The sequence below is a fragment of the Oncorhynchus tshawytscha genome, linkage group LG31 (genome assembly GCF_018296145.1).
Source record: "Oncorhynchus tshawytscha isolate Ot180627B linkage group LG31, Otsh_v2.0, whole genome shotgun sequence".
Lineage (NCBI taxonomy): Eukaryota > Metazoa > Chordata > Actinopteri > Salmoniformes > Salmonidae > Oncorhynchus > Oncorhynchus tshawytscha.
In genome coordinates, this window is record NC_056459.1 from 22,598,000 (window position 1) to 22,616,869 (window position 18,870).

General features: G+C 41.1%; 1 protein-coding gene across 2 annotated transcripts in view; it reads right to left on the minus strand.

Moving 5' to 3' along the window:
• The window catches only part of LOC112229508 (polypeptide N-acetylgalactosaminyltransferase 4), a 28,794-nt gene extending 19,786 nt beyond the window's left edge, over positions 1-9,008 (minus strand). The window contains exons 1-2 of one of the 2 annotated variants that reach the window (XM_042310126.1): positions 8,869-9,008; positions 951-1,399 (exon numbers count right to left, since the gene is read on the minus strand). In XM_042310126.1, the coding sequence (XP_042166060.1) occupies positions 951-1,339 (389 nt within the window). In that variant the 5' untranslated portion in view covers positions 1,340-1,399; positions 8,869-9,008. Of the gene's footprint in view, positions 1-950; positions 1,400-7,958; positions 8,268-8,868 lie in introns of those variants that run through there. The other variant, XM_024395372.2, reaches the window with a different exon arrangement.
• Between the last annotated feature and the right edge of the window lie 9,862 nt (positions 9,009-18,870).

Consider the following 18,870-nt stretch of genomic DNA (forward strand, 5'->3'; position numbering starts at 1 on the left):
AAGTAAAGCCAGTCTCTCTGTAAAGTAATGGACACAGACAGCTCGTATGCCTTAAAAAAGGATCCTGGCCTCACTCCAAGCTGACCGCAAGCCCAGACAGATTCAGCGGTTATTGGAAGCTGACAGTGAGCCCAGACAGATTCAGTGTTTATTGGAAGCTGACAGTGAGCCCAGACAGATTCAGTGTTTATTGGAAGCTGACAGTGAGCCCAGACAGATTCAGTGTTTATTGGAAGCTGACAGTGAGCCCAGACAGATTCAGTGTTTATTGGAAGCTGACAGTGAGCCCAGACAGATTCAGTGTTTATTGGAAGCTGACAGTGAGCCCAGACAGATTCAGTGTTTATTGGAAGCTGACAGTGAGCCCAGACAGATTCAGTGTTTATTGGAAGCTGACAGTGAGCCCAGACAGATTCAGTGTTTATTGGAAGCTGACAGTGAGCCCAGACAGATTCAGTGTTTATTGGAAGCTGACAGTGAGCCCAGACAGATTCAGCGGTTATTGGAAGCTGACAGTGAGCCCAGACAGATTCAGTGTTTATTGGAAGCTGACAGTGAGCCCAGACAGATTCAGTGTTTATTGGAAGCTGACAGTGAGCCCAGACAGATTCAGTGTTTATTGGAAGCTGACTGTATGCCAACAGTATGTTTCTGCAATCAGTACAATAACAGATGGTTACTGGTCTAAACTACTGGTCCAGATGAATGACATTTATATAACATTTTAGTCATTTAGTAGACACTCTTATCAAAAGTTACAGGAGCAATTAGGGTTAATTGCCTTGATCAAGGACACATCAGATTTGTCACCTAATCGGCTCGGGACTGAAACTAGCGCCCGTTCGGTTACTGGCCCAACGATCTTAACTGCTAGGCTACCTGATTGTACTGCTGGGAGGGGCGGGGCTCTCTATGCCCTGTGTTGAGATGAAGATCATTTGGCTACTCACTCTTTCATCCTGCTGTCCTTGATGTGTCGGTGCAGGGAGATCTTATCACTAACAAAGATATTAATAGCGTATCTCTCCACGCTGTCCTCTTCCTGCTTCCTCTCCTCCGGGCTGAGGTTCAGCCTGGTGGCCTGGCCCCACTCCCCGTGCGCGTTGGCGTCCGCTGGCGCCTTCACGTACACGGGCCTGGCCAGCTGCTCACCTCCCTGCTCCTCCACACGGGAGAAGTGCCTGACCAGCAGGTTGCGGCCCCCTTCGTCCTCCCCTCCATCGGCCCCTATGGTGGAGGCGGTGGAGCGGGCTAGGAGAATGTAGCCCAGCCATAGCACCCACAGCAGGAAGAAGGTCTTTGCTAGGAAGCCCAGCTTCCGGGACCAACGCACCCTCATTGCCCCCAGCCACGTGGAGTCTCACCAACTGCCACTCAAGAGTGCCCAGGCCACACAGCTCTGTGGAAAACACAACAAACAGCAAGGAGGGCTGAGAAAAGGTTTAGGTCCAGTTTGAAGTTTGGCCTACGATGAAAGTATTAGATACCTTGAGCTGAGTTATAAGTGGATCCATGACAGTGAACCATTAGACCTAAACCACTTAAAAACAGGCTGTAATAGGAACTACCAGGTGAACAAAAAGGAGAGCAGTCGTAGTTCATTCAAAAATCCATCCGGTTTATTACAAGTTGCAACAGGGAGACACCTCCAGCGCAGAAGCAGAGAAAATGTCTAACTGGCCTCTTGGAGACTGGACCTTCACATCCTATTAAGACCACACCAAATGCTGTGTAAACACTAGCCTGAGAGGCTTGTAAGGAAGACAAAACTAAAAAGGCAGTGACTTTGTCAGCTGCTACAGAATCAGTGTTCATATAATGTCATCAATAGGACAGTGAATAATCAGTGTGTCCTCGGTCTATGTACCTCCAGTCTGGCGTCAACCACTATCAACAGATATGAAAATAATCCAGAACAAGTCTTGGCGACCATCAACCTGCACCTTGAGTGTTACAAATAGAACACTGGAAATGCTGTATTACAGAAAGTCCAACACTGTTGATTACTCTAAATTATCATCTTAAATATTTCCATTACAACAGCTGAATAATACTGATTATAACAAGTTATGCATAACTGTGATAGAAATCATTATGACAGTGGAGGTTGGGGACAGGCCTATCTGTTGATTCATTAAAATTCTCACTCAGAGCATTCCACATGACAACAAGATTTGATTAAACACAAAACACTTAAAGGCTAATGATTTTATGCTAATTTCATTCCACTCTGTGGCAGCGCTAATGCTTGACAGAGACGTCTGTTTACTGCTAAATGAGAAAACACTGTTAATGATGCCGCTCAAATTGACTGACAAATTCAGGGCTAAATGGGAGCTGAAATTAAATAGAAATAGAAAAGATAGATCACTGGTGGAATTATAGGCTGCTACGCTGTGGTGTTGAGATCCTTCAACATGGAACTTTTTGGGTGACCTGACCAAATTTACATAGAAATGTGAGTTGTATCTGTAATTCTCAGTGAAAGCAAGTCTAAGAAGAGGTAGATCTGTTCTATTTCTATGCTTCCCGTTCTTCAGTTTTGTGCACCAGCTTCAAACAGGTGAAAATACTATATTTTTTGTTATGGAAAATATATTTCACAGTGGTTTAGATGGTACAATGATTCTCTACACTGTTTTGTCACAAACTGAAATGAGGCAAACGATTAGAATCTTAGCTACCAGGAAATGGCGGAGTGATTTCTGTACATTGCATCATTTTATACAGGAAACACATATTGTACACCTCAGAAAGTTTTGAAAAAAATGGTTCCAAAAGGGTTCTCTGGCTGTCCCGATGTGAGAACCCTTTGCAGAACCCTTTCCACAGAGGGTTCTACGTGGAACCCAAAAAGGTTCTTCAAAGGGTTCCCCAATGGGGACAGCCAGAGAACCCTTTTGGAACCATTTTTTCAAAGCGTACTATATAGCCAAGGTTCTCTAAGGTGATAGGGTTAGGCAACAGTCTAGGCCTAATGTTGTTCTTATGTTCTTCTAGTAGTAACAACATGTAGGCTTGGATACAGTCAGATAGCTCAACTCAAAAGACAGGCAGACCAGAGGCGAATCAAAGAGGGCAGATACTGCTAAACCCGTCTCCAGCATCACTGTCATTGAGTGTAATCACAGTATTCATATTTCAGCAGGGATACTCAGTACAGCAGCAGTGACTGACTGAGGCTTTAGACAGTAACTTCCACACGCTTTCATCCACTCTGTACCTTTCCACTCCGAAAATAGCCTACATGTCATGTGTTCCATTCACACACACACTCCAGCGTCCTACTCTACCATTGACATTTTTTCCATTATCAAGACTAGACTGCTTTACTATAACGTCGTACATTTAACTCTGGAAAATATTCAATATTTAATCTTGACAGGGAAATTCTGAGAGGATGGCAAGGATGTTACCCCCTAAATAGATTTTTATATGATAGGCCTAAGCCAAAACACCCTTAAAACATTGTCAGATTCAGGTCTTTCATAAACTGAGGAGCGTATTTGCTTGATGTGCGCTGCAGCATTGCTAAGTCACTAAGCATGAGTCTCCATTTCAGTTCTTCGAGGCATTACCAGGCCCATGCCTCTTTCTTCGAGGCCTGGGGTTACAAAATAGAGAACGCTACTAAACAAAACCTCCTTTATATTAGCAGTCCATCACAACTTCCTCCCACTGAATCTGATAGCCCTTGGTGTGGCTGGGGAGGGATGGATTCGGACCAGCAGTCTAACAGAAGGCTTAGGGAGAAGATCTGCCTCCTCTTTGGAGTAAGACTGTGGGAGTTCTGAAAAATCCAAAACAAGTAGGACTAAGCCACCAGCTACAGGAGGCTTTGGGTCCACCATCTCTGGCTGGCTACACAGCCCCGTTGCTACACTACCACTAGTCTAGATACCACCTGATCAAGCATCTTCTGTCAGAGGGGATTTTAAAAAGGGAGTATGGACAGCCCTAGCAGTGTTTCATCTCATGAAGGTCTGACTGACCACAGCGCAGATGGATGGTTTGCTGCTGTTAAGAGTATAGGGACTATAGAGTTGAGTGTACAGTAGGCTATAGAGACAATACAGTAGTGTACAGTAGGCTAGAGAGACTATACAGTAGTCTAGACTATACAGTAGTGTTCAGTAGGCTATAGAGACTATACAGTAGGCTATAGAGTAGTGTACAGTAGACCATACAGTAGTGTACAGTAGGCTAGAGAGACTATACAGTAGTCTAGACTATACAGTAGTGTTCAGTAGGCTATAGAGACTATACAGTAGTGTACAGTAGGCTATAGAGTAGTGTACAGTAGACCATACAGTAGTGTACAGTAGGCTAGAGAGACTATACAGTAGTCTAGACTATACAGTAGTGTTCAGTAGGCTATAGAGACTATACAGTAGTGTACAGTAGGCTATAGAGACTATACAGTAGGCTATAGAGACTATACAGTAGTGTACAGTAGACTATAGAGACTATACAGTAGACTATAGAGTAGTGTACCGTAGGCTAATGAAATACAAATGGTATAGAGGGAAATAGTCCTATAATAACTACAACCTAAAACTTCCTACCTGGGAATATTGAAGACTCATATTAAAAGGAACCACCAGCTTTCATATGTTCTCATGTTCTGAGCAAGGAACTGAAACGTTAGCTTTCTTACATGGCACATATTGCACTTTCACATCTTCTCCAACACTTTGTTTTTGCATTATTTAAACCAAATTGAACATGTTTCATTATTTACTTGAGACTAAATTGATTTTATTGATGTATTATATTAAGTTAATATAAGTGTTAATTCAGTATTGTTGTAATTGTCATTATTACAAATACATGTACACGTCCGATTAATCAGTATCGGCTTTTTTGGTCCACCAATAATCGGTATCGGCCTTTTTTGGTCCACCAATAATCAGTATCGGCGTTGAAAAATCATAATCGGTCGACCTCTAAGAGAGACTAGAGGAGGCTATAGTGTACAGTAGGCTATATAGTTTAGTGTACAGTAGGCTATAGAGTAGTGTACAGTAGGTTATAGAGTAGTGTACAGTAGGCTATAGAGTAGTGTACAGTAGTGTACAGTAGGCTATAGAGACTAGAGTAGGCTATAGAGTAGTGTACAGTAGGCTGTAGTGTACAGTAGGCTATAGAGTAGTGTACAGTAGGCTATAGAGTTTAGTGTACAGAAGGCTATAGAGTTTAGTGTACAGTAGGCTAGAGTTTAGTGTACAGTAGGCTATAGAGTTGTGTACAGTAGGCTATAGAGTTGTGTACAGTAGGCTATAGAGTTGTGTACAGAAGGCTATAGAGTTTAGTGTACAGTAGGCTATAGAGTTGTGTACAGTAGGCTATAGAGTTTAGTGTATAGTAGGCTACAGAGTTTGGTGTACAGTAGGCTATAGAGTTTAGTGTACAGTAGGCTATAGAGTAGTGTACAGTAGGCTATAGAGTTGTGTACAGTAGGCTATAGAGTTTAGTGTACAGTAGGCTATAGAGTTTAGTGTACAGTAGGCTATAGAGAGTAGTGTACAGTAGGCTATAGAGTTTAGTGTACAGTAGACTATAGAGTAGTGTACAGTAGGCTATAGAGTTGTGTACAGAAGGCTATAGAGTTCAGTGTACCGTAGGCTATAGAGTAGTGTACCGTAGGCTATAGAGTAGTGTACCGTAGGCTATAGAGTAGTGTACCATAGGCTATAGAGTTTAGTGTACAGTAGGCTATAGAGTTTAGTGTACAGTAGGCTATAGAGTTGTGTACAGTAGGCTATAGAGTTTAGTGTACAGTAGGCTAGAGTTTAGTGTACAGTAGGCTATAGAGACTAGAGTAGTGTATAGTAGGCTATAGAGTTTAGTGTACAGTAGACTATTGAGTTTAGTGTACAGTAGACTATTGAGTTTAGTGTACAGTAGACTATAGCCATCTGGAGAAGGACTTTAATCCAGCCATAATCTTGTATTGTTTTGTGTGGTGGAATGAATTCTGCTGCTATGCACAAACCAGTTGGGCTAGAACCAGTTGGGCTAGCCTAGCCCTAGAATAATGTTACAACATAATTATCATCAGCCTCTTCTTCTCTACTAGCACACCACTAGGAATGGATGTAGCCAATGTCTTCATCTGCAACAGCTAAGGAGAAGAAACATCCCCCTGACATTGACAGAGAGCTAGAGTAATCTACAAGGGTGTTAAAGTACAAACACAGAACAGGGCTGCACTTTTGCTGTGACATCCATCTCAGAAACCAGTCAAACAAGTTGCACTGACAACAGTAACTGCAAGTTAGAAAATAGGTGTCAGTACATTCCTACACACTACTGTGTGATTGTATCTGTGTCACTGAAAGGTATACTGAATGGTACAGTGATTGGATTGGTACACTGCAGATGAACAGCTGGACAACCTGAAACATGAGGGCCAATATGTGAGAGTTTACTCGCTGTTAACTTGTTTCCACAATGGAAATAAGTCTGATTTGTTTGTGATATCCCTGTCACGTTTTTAAAATGTATATACATACTGTGTCTGTGTTTTTTCAACCAGCAAATAAAATCAATCAACCTTCAGCACTGAAAAACCTATGACAAAATAGGTACTAGTACATTCTGTATTTTACCATGATGTTATCAGTGTCACTGAATGGTGTAGGTTAAAATTGCCCCCCCTCCCCCAACGTTGATCTTGGGTCAGTTTTGCATTTACCCCCCTAATGGTTAGAATGGGGGGGGAGGGGATGCTGATCCTAGATTTGTACCTACGGGAAACTCCTCCTCCCCCCGGAGTGTCACTGGTACACCAGAGAGGAACAGCTGGGCAGCTTCAACTACAAGTGCCAACAGGCTTATGTGAGCATTTACTCAGTGTAAACATTCAGCACTGAAAAACATCCCTCAATGACACAAACGACTCCTCAGTGATTACGCTAGACCTACACACTGTAGTAAGACCGACGGCTGGCCGTATCAAACTGGATCAGGAGGTTGATAAGTGTTATATAAAATGTATTTCACAGACCTCCATCACACTGACGCAAATAGACTATAGCCTACAGGGAAAGCTTGTAGTTCAGCTTCAGCCTACTTTCTCTTTAATAGACGTGATGCATTTTGCATGCTGTTGACTCAAACTGTAAAATGATAACTGATGTCTTCTTGTATGTTGACAGGTTTAGTTTAGTTATTGTTTTCCCAGATGTTAAGGTTGTGGTCTGCAGGGAGTGAGCAGAAGATCCATCTTCAGCAATCAGCATGACTATCTTTTGTTCCAACAGGCTAGATAGCTAGTTCAAGGAACTTGACAGGCATCAATTATAGACAATACAGAATCACTTATCACTGTAATGCAAACATGCTGAAAATGTTAAAACTGCAGAGAATCTAGATCCTCTTCAATTCAGATTAGACGAGGTTTACAGTGAGCTATAATAACTAGTTCATAGCTGGGACTTTGAAGGGTTTAAAAGCATTAGAATGAACACCCGTGTCCATGTGAAATCAGGGAATAGGAAGCACACTTGCTAAATCTATCCTGTTGTTACAAACGGTTTGTTACAAAATAACATTAGAAAGTTATTTGCATGGACATGGGTTAGGTTAGCCTAGTTCAGCTGTCAAGATAGAAGTTCTAACGTTAACTAACTAGCTAAATTAACTAGCTATCAGATCTGAGAGATAGTTATCTAATCAGAGACTCAAACGTTAGATAGCTTGTTATACACCTGACCTTCGCTAGCGTATTACTCACTTGGAGCTGGTTGCCCAGTCAGTAATTTTCGAGAACAAGACTTACACATCAACTAACGTTAGCCACTGTAGCAAAAGAGAAAGCTATCTATCTGCTAGCCAGCTGACGGACCTCCTTGATAGTTAGCTCTGGTCCAGGGCGACCATTGGTTCTAGCTAAATTACCTTGCTTGATAGATTACACCTGATTAGCCAAGTGTGCAAGTTAATATAATTCTTACCTTATCATTCCACTACATTCCGTGTTCTTAGAAACTGCTCAGAGTTTTCTCTAGTTTGCATCTGTCTTCTAGCTCTGACTACAGCTGTCAGTAAGCACAAGGCACAACCACGTCCTCTCCACGTTGATGAGCGCTGGCTAGCTGGGAATGTCACTTTTACGTTCTGGAATGTAGGTAGCCAGCTCTTGTTTTCACTCGATTTCAATGGAAGCTTCTTCAAGCTGTGTACTCAATTAGATACCAGACTAAATGTAGGCGTACTGGAAAACACGTTTGACTTTAAAACCGCTTGTTATTCCAGAAATTCAGGTTTGCTGACTGAGCAAGTGTAGTTGGTTGGTCACCAGGAAGTTAGAGCTAAACATAAAAATACATTTAAAAAACGTGAGCATAGCATTGCGGGGGAAAATAATATTTCATCATTTTATAAAACGTGATGTCCACTTGTAACACCTTTTCTGTCATAATAAATAAAAAATGTAGCTAATTGATCTTATATATTGTGTGTGTGTGTGTTTGGCGTTATGTGACACTTTTTACCAGTTAATCCATATCTCTAATAGTGTGTATATATATATATATATATTACTGTTCAAAAGTTTGAGGTCACTTAGAAATGTCCTTGTTTTTTAAAATTAAAGCAACATTTTTTTGTCCATTAAAATAACATCAAATTGATCAGAAACACAGTGAAGGAAAAGCAGCCAACAAGTGCTCAGCATATGCATTCAAGACTGTTGGGAAAGCATTCCAGTTGAAGCTTGTTGAAATAATGCCAAGAGTGTGCAAAGCTATCATCAAGGCTGTCACGTCTACTCCTGCTCTTCCTCTCTGGCAGTCGTTGTCGCCAGGTTATTCATTACCACACCTGTCACCATCGTTACGTGCGCCTGCGCTTCATGAGACTCACCTGGACTCCATTGCCTTGCTGATTTCCTCCCTTATATCTGTCACTCCTTCTGGTTCTTTCCCCAGGTGTTATTGATTCTGTTCCAATCTTTTATCTCTGTACCTACTCTCGTTTTGTTCCATTATTTATTCAATTCACTCCATGTACTTGCTTCCCGATTCTTAGCGTACACATTACAACGGCAAAGGGTGGCTACTTTGAAGTATATAAAATATATTTGGATTTGTTTAGAACGTTTTCGGTTACTACATGATTCCATTTGTGTTATTTCATAGTTTTACAATGTAGAAATAGTCAAAATAAAGAAATACCCCAGAATGAGTAGGTGTGTCCAAACTGTTGACTGGTACTGTATATGTGTATATATATTCTATCCATGGTTGAGACTCAAAGAGGTGTGGCTTACAGGTTAGAGCCTGCATTTATTAATGAGATTTTCATGTGCCCCAGTCTGAACTCTCAATATGTCTATGTAATATGTAAGTTTGCATGCTTTTGAACATTAACATTATTTCTGACAACTTCTTAAAATTGACAAATAAAATAAAAATGGTTGAATACTTGTGGGAATAAACAAAAGGCACATATATGCATACATGTAAAAGAATGTGAAACACCCCCTTAAATGTGCTTGGGAATGGAGGAGTTAACAGAATCAAACCTTTGGACCATAACTGTTTGGCTTTGACTTTTTTTGTGGTCAGTATTTCACAACTGTTGGTTAAAGGAAGCCTTTCTTTCACATCCTACAGACCATTGTTGTACCCAGCCTTTATTACCTGGTAAATATCCATCTACTGTCTACATCCCTGTGTTTCAAAGCCTGAAGTAGCCTAGATAACCTGGACTTCAACTCCACCGACTTTATTGCAAAGGGCAGCCCCGGTGTGGCATATTTCAACAGTATAAAATAGGCTAGGCCTACTCTGTGTAATTGACTACATAGGCATTGCAATGTCAACAAATGTATGGCATGAGAACAGGTTTCTTTAACGAGAGAGCTGTCAGTCAGTTCAGGTTTATTTGCCAAATAAAAACTTTGGAAATGTGACCTTCAGTCAGAACACTTGTGGCCACGTGTCAGTTCAAGTCTGTAGCTATTGCAGACGACCGAGGACGGATCACTCAAACACTGAAAATATGAAACAAATTCAATTCCAATAGGTACAATTCACAGCCAGCTATCAGGAAAAGTGTTCTGTGTGAATAATTGATTTGCCTTCTCATTTCACAGCGTCAAGACAACGTTGCTTATGTTAGATCAATACCAAAACATGGTTTATGGTTTCATAACTTAAAACAGGGTTTAGGTTTGAATCTGATATCACAGGCTGTAGAATGGGTTGTGGATAAAGTTCAATGCACAGACTGGCAGTGATAAGAATATAAATGCAATACTGGAATGTACATGAGGTTGGTGGCACCTTAATTGGGGAGGACAAGCTTGTGGTAATGGCTGGAGCAGAATGAGTGGAATGGTATCAAATACACCAAACACATGGTTTTGAAGTGTTTGATGCCATTTCATTTGATCCGTTCCAGACATTATTATGAGCCGTCCTCTTCTCTGCAGCCTCCACTGCTGGAATGTTGGCGATATTTAATGCAAATGCTGAGGATATTCAATGAAGCCAGTTAGGATTTTTGTTAAATAACTCAAGTTCACAATCCTTCTCACAAGACTGTGTAATAACATAATTTTAAATAAATAACATAATTTTAACAGGGAAAGAGTAAAGGCTACACCTGTTATCTTTGACGGTAAATTAACAAATGACAGCTACAAATTACCCCCAAAATGATTTATTAACAGTTTAATCCCCTATAAGGATTGGTTTGGTGTCTTTTCCTCTAGGGGTCCTGTTCATACCGAACCAGGCCTGGCTGGGCAGCAGTGTGCCAGGCTGGCAACCACCATTGTACTGGCCCATTGTTCGGCAGACACCTGTGACTATTGGTAGCCTGCCAGGGAACTTTTCTTTCATCTTCCATCTCTTTCTTTCTCATTTTCTCTTTATCTTTCCCTCTCTTTCTCCTTCTCTCTTTCTCCCGTTGAAACCAATTGACACTTCTTTCTCTCCCAGGAGCCCCCAGGCGGAACCAGAGGGGTCCCGTTTCCCTGATATCATCTGAGATCTCAAGCAACTAAACAAGAGGGACTCTTGTATAGTCTTACGTTTCAACCTTTCCTGAATCCAAAAGCTTAATTAGTTGCAGCCTCTGAATTGTACAAGTTCGCTTACCCATGTGTTCCTAAAAAAAATGTCAATGTTCATTCAATTCATTGATTAGAATTAAACATTCTACTAAACATACAATGTGTTGACAGCTATGGTATCAATGTGAGATCACATGACATGACAGTGGTAGGCCTACATACAAAGACTAACAATTTGTGCTTGTTCTATGGAAAGTGATAAAGGACCAATGAAGTTGATTCAGATCATAATTTGTCAAATATATTCAAATAATGAATTGTTTCTTAAACAACATTAAAGTTGTAAACTGTGTTTAAACAGGCCAGAAAGGCTTCTTTTTTTTCTCAGATTGGCCTGATTAAGCCAATTAGAACATTGTCTGACTATAGCATCTTATTGTTACCTGGAGGGTCGTTTCAGGTCAAACACAGTTCAAGTTGAACACGTCTCTCATCTTGGGACCTTATTAACCATACAGTTATTTTGAAAGGATTTCGAGTGCTGAATATCAAGTAGTCATTAGAGAAGTCGAAATGCAATGCTCAGTGGGAAAACAATTATCAAAATGTGCATCGACATCTAGTGGCTTTGTTAGATAGTACATCATATTACAGATATACCAGTGGCACAATAATCAGATCTGCAAGGACAGGTCACAAAGTCGTGAACTCATCTGAAATGCTGATCGACGGCCTTCTTAATACTCTTCACCACCTTCATGCACCTCAGACGTTTGGTGTGTGCCATAGATTCCACAGAGGAACTATACCGGAGCAGGCCAAGGACATCTCAAATCCCATCCATAAACATGTGAACTTCTTCCACCATATCTGCAATCTGTAGAGCACTGTTCAAGGATATGCCATTTATGCAAAGGAGAGAGAGCTGATCGGAAAACCGAACGTACTCCCCACAAACGTGGAGTGTCCCTGTTGCATTTCCAACACCACCGCCAATATCTACATTTTCAAGTGTGATATAATTACTCCAGTGTCCCCACACACTGCAGTTGTTTTTCATTTGGTTAGGCCATGCAATAAATCACTGTGAATAGAGGTCTATTGGAAGGTCCCGGCTCTTAATTGAGATGGATTCTGGCCCACATTCCATGTCTGGGTTCAAATGCTATTTGAAATCTTTCAAATACTTTGAGTGTTTGCTTTCGTCTGCCTGTAGTGCCAGATGGGTTTGCTCATTTGCGACTATTCTATTGATTCCATTTAGCCAGGTAAGCTCAATCAAGTCAAACTAAAGTATGTGAAATTATTTCAAATAGTATTTAAACCCAGGTCTGCCGTATTCTGACTTCTGTCCTTATGAAGTTCAGCCATTAGAAAGGAATAGTAAGGGTGACCTTCAGCGACCAGGACTGGCGAGGCTAGTCCATTTGTGAACACACTAATGGGGCTTTTGACATTTTTTTCGACCTTAGTTGACCCAGTGAGGGACTCATAATTACCTGAGTCTACCCTCAGACCCTTGCTCTCCCACATGGATGTGTCAGAGTATATTTCCATCAATTACAGATGATGTTCTACTATGCAACCGCGAGGGAGGGAGGGGGAGGGACTCAGTGAGGAGGAACGGGGGAGGGAGTCAGTGAGTGAGGAAGTGGGGGAGAGAGTGAGGGAGGTTGGTGAGTGAGGGAGGGAGGGTGGTGACAATGTGAGTGTTTGAGTGAGTGTCAGTGAGGGAGGTAGGAGGTCACAACAAGGACGTGTCTCTCACCCTCCAGACTGAGGGATGCTGCTACAGTGTGCTGCGGTGGTGAGTGACTGGAGGGCAAGAGGAGGTTGCCATGCACTGGTAATGATGTTGGCCTTTTGGGTATAGCAAGGGAGGGGTTGCTGGGTCAGGGAGAAGGATGGGGAGGGAGGGAGGGAGGGCATAAAAGATCGGTGAAGGCTACAAACTGGTCCATTTGTCACAACTTGGGGGCTCTTGGGAGACTGTGTGGCCACATTACCATAACACTGATTTTGGACTGTTTAATGAAAGGAAAACTGTTTGTAAAATTGTGTAATATGATTTTCTGTTTAATGAAGGAAAACTCAAAAAGGGGATTGGAGTTAACTAAATCAGAGGACCGCCCCTGAGCCCAGTTAGGGTCAGGCATCCTGGGACAGCCCTTTTCTGTCATTCCGAATAAAACCCAACTTTGAGAAATTATCACCAGACCATGTTTTTCTCCATTAGGGGAGGACACAGGTTGTAGACCATTGCTGAATCTTTTAACCATACCACGTGGTTAAACTCTTAGACTATCGATACCGACAGAATAAGAACAAGTCTTTGATATTAATTACTAGTCTGCAGCTAGGAATTCGGTATCATTGAACGCGAAGAACGACAACCGCCGAAACATTCATTCTATAACAAATTAATGAATATCACTCTGAACTATCCCCTCTAACCAAGACAGAGAGAGAGAGAGAGAGAGAGAGAGGACGAAACTCTCCAACAGAAACAAACTTTTCACCAGCGATCAAGACGACACACTGAGCGTAAATATATATATTGATTGCAATTGTTCCCGAATGAGTGAGCGTTCATGTGCAAAGGATTAGCATTTCAATTGTTATAATTATCACTCTGTAGTGACTTCTTAGACGACCCACACTTCCCCTTTTGTCTAACAAGCCGCCATGCCGGTTTAGCCCACTAGGGCACATTCTCCTATCATTTCTTGTAACCACATTTACCTTGTTTGTTTGTTTGTTTGTTTATGCATTTCTGTGAATTACTTAGTTAGTAATAAATAAATGATTTAAGACAATTGATGTATGGATGACTCATAGTGAAGACTGGGTTCATGCAGATAACCAACAATTTATGATGTTTGGAATGAGACTAACGTGAGGTAAAGAAAATAATTCATTAATCAGAAGACTGTGGATCAGATATGAAAATATCTGAAAGGTTATATTAGGAAATTATAACCTAGTAATCTGAATATTTTTCCCTGGTGCCCCTTCTTCCTAGTTAATTACGGTTACATGATTAATCAGTATAATCGCGTTATACTAATTACAGAGAATCTTTGATAAAAACCATAAGTCTTCAGTTTAATGATAGTAAAGACACGACAACTGTTTATGCAGCCAAAGCAGACCTGAGACAGAACCTGAATCCTCTAAGTGATAATGTGTGAGAGAGAAGGGCTTATTCCCATTCTAGCCACGGGGCCCGCTGGGAGCCTCTGTTAAACAAAGCTCCTCCATGGCATGCAAACACACCACCCCATTTCCTCATACCTCCAAAACTCCCATCTCACACACACACACTCTCCATAAACTCCCTCCCCTCTCCTGCACCAAACTCCCCAAGGCTCTCATCCCATTGTCCTGGCAACACATCGAAGTCTGTGAGCTGTTTGTGTCATTTATAAGAGACACAAAGGGGGTAGGAGGAGAGAAGGAGGTGTGAAGCTTGTGGGCAAGCTGTTTAGGAAGACTGTGCCTCAAAGAAAGTTGTACAGTAAGTAAGAATCCTTTTGGAAGAAAGGCAGGCAAATGGCCAGCTTTCTGCTTTTGGGATCTGCTTGGATCTGTGCAGAGATGTGAGAGCTAGTTCTATTACTGCATACAACTGGCTCTTTCTCAATTGCATTTGACAGACTCTATTGGATGGTATGAGAGCTTTTTGACGTGGTACTTGTTTACTATTTATGATTGTCTTAGACCTGAAGGAACTGGCACACATAATGTAATGAGGCACCCGTGAATGTTGAATACACTTTTGTTAAACTACATTCTTCTCATATCTCAGTGTAGTGGTGAGAAAAGTACTCAACTATGATATATGATATATGTATGACATATATGTATGATATACTTCAGCAAAAGTAAAGACACCTTGATTTAGTGAATAAAAATATAAACGCAACACTCAACAATTTCTAAGATTTTACTGAGTTACAGTTCATATAAGGAAGTCAGTCAATTGAAATGAATTCATTAGGCCCTAATCTATGGATTTCACATGATTGGGAATACAGATATGCATATGTTAGTAACAGATACCTTTTTTTTTAAAGTACAAAAAAACATGCAGTATCTGGTGTGATCACCATTTACCTCATGCAGCGCGACAAATCTCCTTCACATTGAGTTGATCAGGCTGTTGATTGTGGCCTGTGAAATGTTATCCCATTCCTCTTCAATGGCGTTGCGAAGTTGCTGAATATAGGCGGAAATAGAAACACACTGTCATACATGTTGTCCCAGAGCATCCCACACATGCTCAATGGATGACATGTCCGGTGAGTTTGCAGTCCATGGAAGAACTGGGACATTTTCAGCATCCAGGAATTGTGTACAGATCCTTGTAACATGGGGCCGTGCATTATCATGTTGAAACACAAGGTGGTGGTAGATGAATGGTACGACAATGAGCTTAAGGATGTCATCACGATATCTCTGTGCATTCAAATGGCCATTGATAAAATGCAATTGTGTTCGTTGTCCGTAGCTTATGCCTGCCCATACCACACCCCACCCCCACCATATTGACATCAGCAAACCCCTTGCCTACACGACGACATTCTCTAAAACAACGTTGGATGAGGTTTGTGGTAGAGAAATTACCATTAAATTCTCTGGAAACAGCTCTGGTGGATATTGCTGCAGTCAGCATGACAATTTGCATGTTCCCTCAAAACTTGAGACATCTGTGGGATTGTGTTGTGTGACAAAACTGCACATTTTAGAGATGGCTGTTATTGTCCCCAGCACAAGGTGCACATGTGTAATGATTATAATGTTTAATCAGCTTCTGATATGCCACACCTGTCAGGTGGATGGATTATCTTGGCAAAGGAGAAATGCTCACTAACAGGGATGTAAACAAATTATTCTAAAATTGATTCAATTGATTTTTTCTTCAACAATACACACACAATACCCCATAATTACAAAAGGAAAAATAGGTTTTTAGAAATTTTTGCACATTTATAAAAAATACAAAACTTAAATATCACATCTACATTAGTATTCAGACCCTTTACTCAGTACTTTGTTGAAGCACCTTTTATCATCTCAAGCATGATACATGGAAACAGGATGCACCTGAGCTCCATTTCCAGTCTCACAGCAAAGGTTCTGAATACTTATGTAAATAAGGTATTTCTGTTTCTAAAAACCGTTTTTTGCTTTGTCATTATGGGGCATTCTGTGTAGATTGATGAGGGACAAAAGGATTTAATCCATTTTAGAACAAGGCTGTAACGTAACAAAATGTGGAAAAAGTCAAGGGGTCTGAATACTTTTCAAATGCACTGTAAATACAGTACCAGTCAAAAGTTTGGACACACCTACTCATTCAAGGGTTTTTCTTTATTTTTACTATTTCCTCAATAGTAGAATAATAGTGAAGACATCAAAACTATGAAATAGCAGATGTGGAATCATGTAGTAACAAAACAAAGTGTTAAACAAATCTAAATATATCTTATATTTGAGATTCTTCAAAGTAGCCAACATTTGCCTTGATGACAGCTTTGCCCACAAGAACTTTGAACGTTTCTTCAAGTGCCGTCGCAAAAACCATCAAGCACTATGATGAAACTGGCGCTCACGAGGACCGTCACAGGAAAGGAATACCCAGAGTTACACTACCGTTCAAAAGTTTGGTGCCACTTAGACATTTCCTTGTTTTTGAAAGAAAACCATTCCATTACAATAACATCAAATTGATCAGAAATACAGCGAAGACATTATTAATGTTGTAAATGACCATTGTAGCTGGAAATGGCTGATTTTTACGGAATATCTACATAGGTGTACAGCGGCCCATTATCAGCAACCATCACTCCTGTGTTCCAATGGCACGTTGTGTTAGCTAATCCAAGTTTATCTTTTTCAAAGGCTAATTAATCATTAGAAAACCCTTTTGCAACTATGTTAGCACAGCTGAAAACTGTTGTTCTGATTAAAGAAGCAATACAACTGGCCTTCTTTAAACTAGTTGAGTGTCTGGAGCATCAGCATTTGTGGTTTCGATTACATGCTTGTTTTGAGAAATGAAGGCTATTCCATGCGAGAAATCGCCAAGAAACTGAAAATCTCGTATGACGCTGTGTAATACTCCCTTCACAGAACAGTGCAAACTGGCTCTAACCAGAATAGAAAGAGGAGTGGGAGGCCCCGGTGCACAACTGAGCAAGAGGACAAGTACATTAGAGTGTCTAGTTTGAGAAACAGATGCCTCACAAGTCCTCAACTGGCAGCTTAATTAAATAGTACCCACAAAACACCAGTCTCAATGTTAACAGTGAAGAGGCGACTCCGGGATGCTGGCCTTCCAGGCAGAGTTCCTCTGTCCAGTGTCTGTGATCTTTTTCCCATCTTAATATTTTATTTTTATTGGCCAGTCTGAGATATGGCATTTTCTTTGCAACTCTGCCTTGAAGGCCAGCATCCCGGAGTCACCTCTTCACTGTTGACGTTGAGTCTGGTGTTTTGCAGGTCCTATTTAATGAAGCTGCCAGTTGAGGATTACCCAGTTAAATAAAGGTGAAATTTAAAAAAAGATATATACTTTTTTTCTTGAATCAATTATCAAGGTACGGACCTCGGTGTCTTAATATGTGGTTACGGCCCTGAGTACTAGAGGAACATTCGATCCGGAGTCAAGTGTCGTTTCTCTCGCCCGACCTAGCACACTGGGGAGCTCATCATCGTCAATGTCAACTGGATGAGTCACGGCCCGGAGGCGGTGACGCGGGAACTGGGAAGCGTGCGCCCTCTGATGTCTTACCCCTGTGGAGCCGGAGATCCTGACTCCTTCTGTTTGCACCTGATAACACCGCTTCCATCCCTCGTCACATCTATCAAAACACAGGGACAATAAAATCGTTCTGAGCAAGCTCTCACTGAAATGCTTTAATTGCCTCAGCCCACGAGCAAATATCAATCGGATGCGCTGTGATTTTTACTCCCTCGAACAGGTAACTGAACTGTCTGCCAGTGCATGATTGAAAAGCTTTTTTCATATTTCACTTTTCCAGTCTGATAATCCTAACCCAGTTGAAACAGCACAACCCACTCTAGAATAAGATTTGACAGTGGCCTACCTCTAAATGTTGCCAGTAGGCTATGAGTTATAATCGGTGGCAACACGTCATTCAGGGCAGATTCTGAGCTCCACATTTTTTGCAAAAATAATAACAATAATAATAAATATATATAGTTGAAGTCAGAAGTTTACATACACTTCGGTTGGAGTCATTAAAACCCATCTTTCAACCACTCCACAAATTTTTGTCAACAAACTATAGTTTTGGCAAGTCGGTTAGGACATTCACTTTTTCCAACAATTGTTTACAGACAGATTATTTCATTTATAATTCACTGTACCACAATTCCAGTGGGTCAGAAGTTTACACACATACACTAAGTTGACTGTGCCTTTAAACAATTCCATAAAATTATGTCATGGCTTTAGATACTTCTGATAGGCTAATTGACATCATTTGAGTCAATTGGAGGTGTACATGTGGATGTATTTAAAGGCCTACCTTCAAACTCAGTGCCTCTTTGCTTGACATCATGGGAATATCTAAATAAATCAGTCAAGACCTCAGAAAAATAATTGTAGACCTCATCAAGTCTGATTCATCCTTGGGAGCAATTTCCAAATGCCTGAAGGTACCACGTTCATCTGTACAAACAATAGTACACAAGTATAAACACCATGGGACTACGCAGCCGTCATACCGCTCAGGAAGGAGACGCGTTCTGTCTCCTAGAGATGAACGTACTTTGGTGTGAAAAGTGCAATCAGAACAACAGCAAAGGACATTATG